This window comes from Malus sylvestris, chromosome 13 (genome assembly GCF_916048215.2).
Source record: "Malus sylvestris chromosome 13, drMalSylv7.2, whole genome shotgun sequence".
In the NCBI taxonomy this organism is placed as follows: Eukaryota; Viridiplantae; Streptophyta; class Magnoliopsida; order Rosales; family Rosaceae; genus Malus; species Malus sylvestris.
Window position 1 is genome coordinate 3157013 of NC_062272.1, and position 11930 is coordinate 3168942.

Below are 11930 nucleotides of genomic sequence, written 5' to 3' on the forward strand. Positions count from 1 at the left end.
ATCATCAACTCTTCAAGAGTTATAATTTAATGTCATTGACTCTTGCAAGAGATTTTAGTATGTTGCAACAATATCATAATGATAGTACTCACTAAGGCAATTTATATCATCCATTGGTATTGAGTACATATTTTATGTTTTACCCTTCAGAGGCTTACTTCAAGCAATTTGAATCCTTCAAGGGTTTTCTACACTTCATGACACATTTTCCTTTGGAATTTATACAGAGCAATTTGCTCCCATGTATACTTGAGGGATTTACTTATGGAGATATAATGTGGGCGACTCACAACCCTTCGTATATAATTCTCCATTCATATGAACTCGTTTACAACCTTGTGTCATATCATGTAAGTGTATTACACTATATTACAAATGCCCATATATAACCTCCTTGGTTTAACATCATTTGGCTATTTGTATTGTATTCAAATATATATAGGTTCATTTGCCCACGTTCTTACAAAATTTGTAATGGAATTGCCTTTCTCCATTTTTGGCCAATAATTTTTCTTTTGTCGACGAACAAAAGAACGTGACTTAATATTAACACAGCTTATTGATGAATTTAGTAGCTACTTGTAAAAACCAAAATTACCATTGGTTATCATCAATCCGTGATCCCATACTCTCATGTGCACGCGCATGCATAAAAACTTTTCATTTCTTTGGATATCCATTGCCTCTTCAAGGGCATGACGCTATCTCTTCCAGGATAGTCATAATTGAGAGAATGTGGATCATAACCTCCTCTTGAGCGTTATAGAGCTTGGATTTTAATCTCCACTTCCGGGAGTTGAGTCATTGGAACCTATATGTCTATTATGCTTCATGTATGAGACATCAACATTCCCATGTCTGTGGATTGTCCTATCTGGGACGTGTATCCATGCGGCGACTGTCATGCTTCTGGCATGCAACAGTTATGCTTCGGGAATGCAATAGTTCAGTAGTGCCATATTATTCTTCTTTCGAATAACTGAACCTTTTGAGTCTAAAAATCTGCCACGCTTCAGGCGTGCAATAGATAAATCATTTACTGTCTCATTATTTTGTCCAACAGGGACATCAATTCTTGTAGGCACATTTGCAGTAAGTATATGTGATTTCATCACTTTCGTTGCATCATTCAATTATTTCAATTTCATTTTCTCATTGTTTGTTTCGTGAATCAAAATAAGACAAATTCTCTTCGTTCTTCTGGAACGGTCTTTTCTCATCATTCTTCTGGAATGATATTTTCTCATCGTTCTTCTGGAACGATGTTATTTTCTCCCCCTAATGGCAGGAAAACTGTCTTATCAAAATCATAGTCCGCAAATCATGCGGTAGACATATCCCCAGTCAAGGGTTCCAAATATTGAATGATAGATGATGTTCAACATCAATGCCTAATCTACGATGATGCCTCATTTCAGTACGTTGTGGTAGTCTTACATGCACATAGATAACACAACCAAAAACTCGTAAATGTATAATGTTTGGCTAGTTCCCAAACACGAGTTGTACTGAGAAGTATTGATGGTTGATAATATGTCTCAACCGAATTAATAATGCATTATGTAAAGTTTACATGTTCCCATGTAGAAAATTGGCAATTTTGTTTTCTTGAGCAGAGCGTTGGTAATCAATTTCACCCACTTAATAAATGTTTCTGCTAAACCATTTTAAGTATGGACATAAGGAACTTCTGGTCCTTGTTTAATAGTCTGTTAACCGAGACTCTTATGTCCTTTATTATGGTTAAGTTGAGGCACTGCGGCACTTTAAACTTACGGTACTCATCAAGGAATTTCATGTCCTGATCTTCAGGATCAAAGGACTTCATGCCTGATCTTTTTGTATGATGGAACTTCGGGTCCTATCATTTTATATGATGAGGATCAAGAAACTGCAGGTTCTGATCTAATCAAGGAACTCTAGGTCCTTGTTATACTCATCGTAACAAAAGATAAGTACAATAAATAAATTAAAGCAATAGACGGTAATTCCAGCCATAATGAATAAAAATTGCATTTAAGTAAATAAAGCTTGTGACAAGGGCTTTAATTCAGCACCATCAAAACTTAAAGCAATAGGCGGTAAAACCGTCCATGGTAAATAAATTGCTTTAAAGTAAATAAAGCTTGTGACAAGGGCTTTGATTCAGCACCATTCACATAAATATCAAAGCTTTAAAGCAAAGGGTAATAATTCTACCCACTATAAATAAATTGCTTTAAATAAATAGAACTTGTGACATGGGCTTTAAACCAACACCATGCACATAAATAAATATATAATTTTATTATTTCTTTTCATAATGGTGATGGTCTCATCAACTTCCCACTATCAACTTTATTATTATTTTTTATTATTTCTTCCCTTCACTTCTGTCGGGGCACCCATCCAAATTGTCCTTATTTTATTAATGTTTTCATTTCACAACAACAAGTCCTTTTAGTTACTCAGGAAGTAAAAGTAACAATAAGTTCCAATTGGTGTTCCTCCTCCGGTGAGTTTCGAAAAAGTCGAAACGGTTCCCATAAGTTTTGGAGTCAAAAGTGTCTGCAACTTATGAGAAGATCAAACCGTTAGATTTAGTTCAAATTTTAGTATGATATGGATAAGAGGATACCAAACAACTTTCGTGAAGAAACAATTTCGATTTGAGCTACAGAAATAGAGTTATGGTACTCATAAGGTGGCTGTCCAGTTTTCTGCGGAAATTGGAAACTGGTTTAGTATTTCAGACATCTGCAACGATCGCACCGTTAAAGTTTTCTGAAATTTTGATATGTTGTAGATATTGAGTGGACGAACAACTTTCAAGAAGAAAGTATTTTAATCCGAGGTCCGCAAGTTAGAGTTCAGAGGCTGTTTACATTGCTGTCAAATTCTTTACGAATTTTGAGTATGTACTCTTTTGCTTCTGCAAAGGATGATATACAGTCATACAACAATATATATAGTTGCTTCAAGAAAATCAATTGTACTGAGATTTGAAGATGAAATGAAAATTGTTTCTTATCTGTGAGATTCCAGTTGAAGGAGGTGAACATGATTTGTGGCGTTGTGCTTTCCACTGACATAAAAGCTTCTCGTGCTGATAACGTGTTGTAAAATCGACTGTGGGTGCAGTGGAATAAATGAAACAAGACACAAAATTTACGAGGTTCCTCTACAGTCAGTGTGACTGGAGTACGTCCTCGGGGCAGCAGCGGCGCTTTCATTATAATTTGAAATAATAGGAGTACAAAGATAACTCTCTCTATTATCTCCTCTCATCTTCCTCTATTCTCTCTCTTCCTCTTCCTTCCTTCCTCTCTTTCTTTCCCGTGAACTCTTCACATCTACCTATCCCTTTGTTGTGTTTCATAAGGCTTGTTTTTATACAAGTAAATCACATGCTAAATAGTGGAAGGGCAACTTGCCCATTATTTGAGTGGACATCCATTTCTACAACAGGTATAATTTTGTCAATTAAGGGACAAAAAGTGTTTACACCAGCATAATATAACCACCATTTTTTACCAACAAAAAATAAACTTTTTGTATTGGTTGTGTAAGGGCATATATGCATGGAACAGAAGACAGAGGGGAGAATAGTGTGCTTTTGTACGGATGTCATAAGAAAATAAAAGGGGTATCTTTTCTTAGTGACGCTGTCAATTTTCCACAATTATACTGTTGATGTTGCAATCCATGTCTAAGAAGAAAAAAATGACAAAATATAATATTATAGCTAGGGCAACCGCTGTGGGTCTTTATTTTTTTATTTTTCTAGTTTGGTGGGAGGCTGGGATCATGTTGACAAGTTGGCAACAATGGAGTGGATTTAGAACAAAGGAACAGAACATATATCATCATCACATATATGGAGCCTCTTATTACAATCACCACCCTACTATGGGTGACTTTGTCTAATGTGATTTATATCCACACATATTTATCGAAAAGAAAATCAAGTTACTGATTATTTAGCTTCATTTTAGACAGATAGTTATGCTTACCACTAGTGATTTACAGTTCCGGACTTTGTTGCCTCTATCCATGCTCATGATATTTCCTTTTGTTCTTATTATATAGGTTTCATTGATCATTTGGTCATTATGGGTTTTGGCTTAGAATCCCCCCCCCCGGGCGCGGCAGCTTATAATTTTTTCGTTTACTTTCGTTTTTTTATTTATTAATAAAAATGGTGGAGAAGGGACGGGCATGGGGTATCTAGGTGTAATAGTTCGCACCCTTACGGAAGAGGATATGTGCCTCGCACGCGACTATTGCCGAAGAGCTAATCTCTCCTAAGCCATTGAACTTATTAAAAAAAAACCACCACCCTAGTAGTAGAGGTACTTGCAATTAGCTTAATTTGTTGATAATGTATTAGAGCCAGTGTATTTAATTCATATCTTATTTTAAAATAATATCACAATCGTTTTGCTTAATATAAATCATTTTATCATATGTAAATTACGTTTCAAAATTCCCAAGAACCTCAAAGACCTAATTCATTGCATATTATGTCAGGCATCATGAACATGTAACATTTAGAATACAAGATCTTCCTCCGTCCAAAATGCTAACACATATCTGCTACAACAATGGATTCATATACATTTATTTATTTTCATTCACCATTTCACATTGGTTCCAGAAATTAAGGACATAATTTTTTTTTTTTTTGGCATGTATATCATACAACAAAGTCTACAAGTTTGCAACCTAAAGTCTTTACTGTTGCTTATATTTGAAGTAACTTATATATATATATGATCATGGTGATCTTGTATAAGATGATAATCTCTACTTTATATACTGCAAATAAAAGTATTGATTGCTTAATGAAAGGCAAGAAAAAATATTGAAACTCTAGTTAGCTTCAATTAGTGGACATCAGGCTGGTCTAATTGGAGCTAACCTTGGTGTGCTTATAAATATTTTAGCCAATAAGCTTCACTTTCACAAATAATTAAGCAGATCTTATGGGCCACTGCAGCTTCCAACTTCCAAAGTGTCTAAACTACCCTTTGATCATATGCATAATATTTGAGAAACAAAGGGTATTGGTAGTAATTAAGGATACAGAAAAGAAAAAGACAACAACTTTGCTAATCTTCCTTAATTACAAACTATGCCATCTCATAAGAGCCATTATTCTTTTCTCTATATATATATTTGAATTGGATTTGTTCCCCTCTCCATGCCACTCTAAATTCCCACCATTTTAAAATCTTCATGAGCACAAGTTGGCCGAGATAGTCGTAGCATCCGGTGGCGATTCGGTTTACTTTCCGGTGAAGCTAGTTACTATACCCTTTCAAGTGGAGGAAGCATATGGTGATGGTATAAAAGCAAAATTATCAAGGGGTGTGTGAGAAGTAAAATGGGGTGTGTGGATAGCACATCCCATTTTAGAATGTGCTTTTAGAGAATTTGGTATGAGACATCGATAAAAAGTTCCTTTTTTTCCAACCCCCATAAATAACAACGAGAACTAGAGCTTCTTCGTTATCCTTCTCTCTCAGAACTCAAAACTCAAAGAGAGAAAATGGTGAAGTTCTCCAAGCAATTCGAAGGGCAGCTCGTCCCTGAATGGAAGGATGCATTCGTCGATTACTGGCAGCTCAAGAAGGACCTCAAAAAAATCAATCTCCTTGACTCTAACAACAACAAAAACTCACCTACTAATCACCAAAATAGCTCGTCTTTATCCAACACTCTCGTCACTTCCATTAGGAAGTTCACTCCTTTTGGCCATCCACATAGAGAACATGACCTCATACATGTACTCATTCTCTCTTCCGAACCCTATCATTATGTTTGTTTTCTGGTTAAATTTTAAATCATGTTTCGAATGCGTATGAACTAATGTGCGTCTTATAATTATGTACCAGGTTCACAGGAAGCTTGCCTCATCAGCAAGCAAGGGAGACATGTATGAGACTGAATTGTTAGAGCAGTTTGCTGATACTAATGCTGCGAAAGAGTTTTTCTCATTCCTCGACCTTCAGCTCAACAAGGTGAATCAGTTTTTCAGAACAAAGGAGAAAGAGTTCATGGAGAGAGGGGAGTCCTTGAAGAAACAAATGGATATACTCATTGAGCTCAAAACCGCCTTCAAGAAACAGCGCGGCAAAGGAGCTTTTGCGCTGAATTCCAAGGAGGATATTTCCATGTCAGTCTCCTTCACATCTGGTAAATCTTCAATTTCGTTTTAGTTTTCAGTCGAATGTGCAAAATCTGCATATACACACACGCATACATCGTACATGTTTTAGTTATACGTTTTGGCATATCCCATCTAGATTGTTTCTCTGAATATTTTTCTTCACTACCTCCTTTAGCAACGCGGAGATTGACTGTCGCTAGAACAAATGATCATTGTGTTCCATTTATATTATTTCTAGTTTGCTATCTATTTCAGTAAACGTACCTTAAATCGTTTCATTCTTTACCAAAATTATAGAATCAAAAAAGCGATTATCTATACTTAGTTTCTGATGGCTCTGTTTCTTGGATACAGATGAGGATTCTGTTAAGGATAAAACAGAGCAAGAACAGCTGCAAGACTGCACAGAAGACTTGGAGAAAAATGAAGTGGCATACTCGGAAGGAACGGCATACTCGGAAGGCACGATATCCGGTGAATTGGGAAAATCAATTAGAACGAAAAGTGAAGATGGTGGAAAGCTAAGGAGCATGTCAAGTCGTTCTTTCAGCTTCCAAGGGAAGAACTTGAAGATAAACATTCCTCTAACAACCCCGTCGCGCACTTTCTCAGCGATCAGTTACATAGTTTGGGAAGATCTGGTGAATCAGTCCTCGAAAAAATGCGGCGCAGACAGTGGTAAGCTGCACATCAACAAAACTAAGTTGCATCATGCGGAAAAAATGATCCGAGGAGCTTTCGTCGAGCTCTACAAAGGGTTGGGATACCTCAAAACTTACAGGTAAAATCTTTTAGTTAAAAAGATAAACAAATTTGGAGTTGTTATTCGATGATGCAGGGGAAGCTTACGTGTTGTCAAATTTTCAGGAACTTGAACATGCTTGCTTTTATAAAGATTTTAAAGAAGTTTGACAAAGTAAGTAAAATGCATAACTTTTAATTCATCTTTTTGCTTACGTAATTAAATTGATTTTTTCTTCTTTTCTTTTTCAGGTCACTGGAAAACAAGTTCTTCCGATTTATCTAAAAGTTGTGGAGAGTTCCTATTTCAACAGCTCAGATAAGGTACTTGACAAACCCTAATTTTTTGAATTTTCGAAGAATAACATCAACAATCAAGCTTTATTCCACTAAGTAGAGTAGGTTGTATGAATCTTAAAACGTCTTCGAACGCTAAGTAAATATCTGATTCCCATCATGCTCGCTATGTTTTAGTAAATTTTTGCATGATCTTTTGATTGGATCATGTTCAAATGTTGGCCACTTTCTATCATTTCGTCCAAATATTTTCCCGACAATTTCAAGTGGCCATTGATCCTGCAGTTTGTGACTGCACAATGGATGCCATTAAATTCGTAAAAATCGAACCCAGATATGCTTGTCTGATACGGAAACTGGCAAAAGTTAACTTTGCAGGTCAATAGTACTTTTGCTTATTAGTTTAAAAAATGACAGGTGATGAACTTAGGAGATGAAGTTGAGGAGCTTTTCACCAAACACTTCGCTGAAGAAGACCGGCGAAAGGCCATAAAGTATCTTAAACCGACTGAGCGTAAAGAATCACATTCTGTAACATTTTTCATTGGTAAGTACAATTTTTTTATGAAAAGTGACCACAAGGGGTATGTTATGCCAAATTACAACAAACTTGGATGAACATTATTTTAAAGATAAAAATTAAAGTACCTAAGTGGTTCTCCTTTACGCAACTTTAGCCCTGGAGCTTAAAAGTTTGTTCATTTTGTGGAGAGATTTTTTCGTGTGTCAGGAAATAGTTCAACACGTTAAGTGTCATAATACAATTATTTAAAAAATTCAAGTTTCCAACTAATTATATTACTACATTTGCGTACCAACCGCGTACTCAATACCACTGAAAATTCTCTATTTTGTGACCATACAAGATTAAGAAACCAAAAGTGTACGGACCCAATAGGCCACTAGGGTTTTGAAACACAAGGCTGTGCCTTGTCCACTTTTTGGGTGGGAAATAAAGCATAGGTCGCTACTGCCATTGTTATTTTTTGGACAACTTTTTTATTGTACGAAGGTAGAACCCTAAAAAGGGACATCAACATCTAGACTCTAGAGGGCAGCAAGATTTTATTTCCTCGGTGCGGAACCGAGCTACTCGCATGTACACTGCTTAATAACCCACAACTCTTCAAGGTTAGTCCGAGTGGTGAGAGAGAACAAGGTAATTAGTTCGGATCAGAGTAGATTCAATCTTTAGAAATTAATTTTCGAGTAAAAATCATAATATCGAACGGGAATATTTGGTAATGATATTTGTTTTTTTGCCTAGCAAAAAAAGAAGTGGAACACAAAATATAGGTTGCATTACATTGTGAACGTTTCTACTCATACATGATATATGAAATTGATAAATATGTGTGACACATTGGACTGCAATGACTAACTACTCAGGTGACTCATCTTCTTTAATTATAATTATCAGGTTTATTTACGGGATGTTTTATCGCACTCTTAACTGGATATGCCATTATGGCTCATATAACGGGATTGTACAAACGGCAGCCAAATTCAGTCTACATGGAAACTGCCTACCCTGTACTTAGGTAAGCATTGCTGCAAATAATTTGAACAGAGTCTTAAAAAATGTTTGATACTTCGATGTAAACAAGGAGAGGCTAGAGAACTAAACTCTTTTTGTTTTGTTTTTGCAGCATGTTCAGCCTACTGTTTCTACACTTCTTCTTATACGGCTGCAACATTTTTGCGTGGAGAAAGGCGCGTATAAATTACAGTTTCATCTTTGAACTGTCCCAGACGAAGGAGCTAAAGTACAGAGATGTGTTCTTGATCTGCACCATGTCGTTGACTACGGTGGTCGGAGTCATGTGTGTTCATTTGTTACTGCTAACAAAAGGCTACTCATATGCCCAAGTTCAAGCAATTCCTGGCCTTCTTTTGTTGGTAAATTCTTCAACTCATGACATGATAAATCATAAAAGGAAGATCAAATAATCCATATTTACAGTAAATATTAATCAGGTTTTAACTTTTCTTCTACATGTGCAGGTGTTTTTACTACTACTTGTGTGCCCCTTCAACATCATTTACCGATCAAGCCGTTTCCGCCTTCTTCGTGTCCTAAGAAATATCATTCTGTCGCCTCTGTACAAGGTACTTGTGGAAATTTTTCAGGTCGACGGGCCGAGGACCCGCTCCAACAACACCGATATTGTCCTCACTTAACCACCTACACAATCCTCAAGTGTGGGGTTATATCACAAAAGGCCTTGATGTTAGTTAGAGTGGGGTCTATATAAATGGGTTTTTGCCCTTTCCTCTGTCCGATGTGGGATAGAATGGGGTTCTAACACTCCTCCCCTGCACGTGAGACCCCATTTATGGGTCACACTGGGGTCTCAAGTGAAATTCCACACATCGGCAACCACGTGGAGCCATGTCGGGACTCACCCAATCGCGCGGGACCAATGGGGACCCACCCAATCACGTGGCAGATGTCGGGACTCACCCAATCGCGCGGGACCAATGGGGACCCACCCAATCACATGGCAGTATGGGCCTGCCCCCTGGCTCTGATACCATGTGGAAATTTTTCAGGTCGACGGGCCGATGGCCCACTCCAACAGCACCGATACTGTCCTCACTTAACCACCTACATAATCCTCAGGTGTGAGGTTTTATCACAAAAGGTTTCGGTGTTAGTTAGAGCGGGGTAATTCTATATAAATGGGTTTTTGCCCTTTCCTCTGTCCGATGTGGGACAGAATGGGGTTCTAACAGTACTGCATCTCTTCAACATGATTAAAACAAAACATTTTTAGTAACAGCTAAAACCATATTAGACCAATTAAATCATGTTTCTAATTAGTTTCTGTTTGCTGTCTGCAGGTTGTCATGCTGGACTTCTTCATGGCAGATCAACTTTGTAGTCAGGTATCATTCAGCGCCAAATCAAATATATTCGTTCCTCAAGTTATAAACTTTTCCGGTTCGTCATAACAATAGATTTATCTGTATTCAATAGGTTCCGATGCTTAGGAACCTCGAGTATGTGGCGTGTTACTACATAACCGGAAGCTACAAAACTCAGGACTATGGCTACTGCATGAGGGCGGGGCATTACCGAGATCTTGCCTATGCCGTGTCCTTCCTACCTTATTACTGGAGAGCAATGCAGGTATACAAATTAGTCTCTTTGGCCATCTGCTATAATCTTTACCGTCTCTTTTCTTCGACATCTGACAAAGATTTTGTTAAATTGGATTTTCAGTGTGCTCGGCGGTGGTTTGATGAGGGACACACAAGCCACCTTGTGAATCTAGGCAAATATGTGTCAGCAATGTTAGCAGCAGTAGCTAAAGTAGCTTATGAGAAAGAAAGGAGCATTGGATGGCTCTGTCTTGTCGTGATCATATCAACTTTCGCAACAATTTACCAATTGTATTGGGACTTTGTAAAGGATTGGGGTTTGCTACAAATGAATTCCAAGAATCCTTTGCTTAGGAACGAATTAATGATTCGCCGAAAGTTCATATACTACATCTCAATGGTAATTGCCATGTCTCCCTCAAACAAATCACAAATTTGGAGAACAAGATTTTTCTTGTGTGGCAAGCAACCGAGAATGAACTTATTCTCGAAATAAAATTCTGGTAAATGTCATGATAAAAGATTCCCAGTCTATTCAAAGAGGACAACATGAGAGCAAAGGATTAGATGTTGTCTGAGAAATTGCACGCACATCATCGAAACAAATTTTGTGTTTTCTTTCTAGGTTATAAATTTTATCGGGTTTCAAATCCGGTGTTTGACGAATGTTTTGGATGCTATATCTGCAGGGATTGAACCTTATTCTCAGGCTAGCTTGGATGCAAACTGTTCTCCATTCAAGTTTTGGACATGTAGATTACAGGGTAACCGGGCTGTTTTTGGCAGCTCTTGAAGTCATCAGAAGAGGGTTGTGGAACTTTTTCAGGTAAAGAAAAACCCTTAAATTCCTACGATTCTTATTCTTTTCAGTCTACATCTGCAGCCATATGCAGAATTTGACATGAAACTAAAATGACCCTTTTTCGATTTCAATATCTCTAACACACGATACGTTCGAATGGTCCAGGTTAGAGAATGAGCATCTGAATAATGCAGGCAAGTTTAGAGCAGTTAAGACAGTACCACTGCCTTTTCATGAAGTGAATGATCAGGACTGACGCCCCCATTGGCAACAGTTGCATATAGAATTCGATGTTTAGGCGTTTTCAGAACAAATGTTTCCAAGAGGAGGAATCTTGTTGAAAGCTCATTCCAAAGTTGGTGTAATAAGACACATCAACTGTGTAATCTCTTTTGGTTCGATCGGGAGAACATTTGTTCATACTTGTACATAGAAAGAATTCCTTCATCAATGAAAGGAAAAGAAAATTGATGCAAAGTGCATATACATTAGTACTGCACAGTTCACTTCACTCATTGCTGCAAATACATCAACGAAGGGAACCTCAAATTGCCGGGTAGTTAATCGGAGAATGGGTGAGACGAAAATACAAGTGGCTGCCTAGTTAACTAGTTTATGCATCTTGTCAGTAAGTCACATGATCAAAACGGTTTCACTTAAGAAATTTCTCTGAATCCAAGTTGGGTCGTGTCATAATTTGGATTTTGGAGGTTTAAGGATTGTTAGTTGCGAGAGATTTTTTAATGTGACCGTAATACGAAATTATATATCACGTGTCATTATATAATTTGTGAGATATGTGTGACAAAAATTAAACTTCATACCACTTATATA

At 37.3% G+C, this 11930-nt stretch overlaps 1 protein-coding gene across 2 annotated transcripts; it reads left to right on the top strand.

Moving 5' to 3' along the window:
- The first annotated feature begins 5213 nt into the window (after window positions 1-5213).
- LOC126594884 (phosphate transporter PHO1 homolog 1-like) lies at window positions 5214-11573 on the top strand. 2 transcript variants are annotated; one of them, XM_050261151.1, is made up of 14 exons: window positions 5217-5767; window positions 5877-6177; window positions 6506-6932; window positions 7019-7067; window positions 7145-7216; window positions 7607-7736; window positions 8610-8730; window positions 8839-9088; window positions 9194-9298; window positions 10034-10078; window positions 10170-10322; window positions 10416-10694; window positions 10984-11120; window positions 11262-11573. In XM_050261151.1, the coding sequence occupies exons 1-14, from the start codon at window positions 5531-5533 to the stop codon at window positions 11350-11352; spliced, it is 2397 nt and encodes a 798-aa protein (XP_050117108.1). In that variant the 5' UTR covers window positions 5217-5530; the 3' UTR covers window positions 11353-11573. The 2 variants fall into 2 exon arrangements, with proteins under 2 accessions (XP_050117109.1, XP_050117108.1); XM_050261152.1 differs by lacking the exon at window positions 11262-11573 and having other exon boundaries at window positions 5214-5767; window positions 10416-10797; window positions 10984-11118.
- The last annotated feature ends 357 nt before the right edge of the window (window positions 11574-11930 follow it).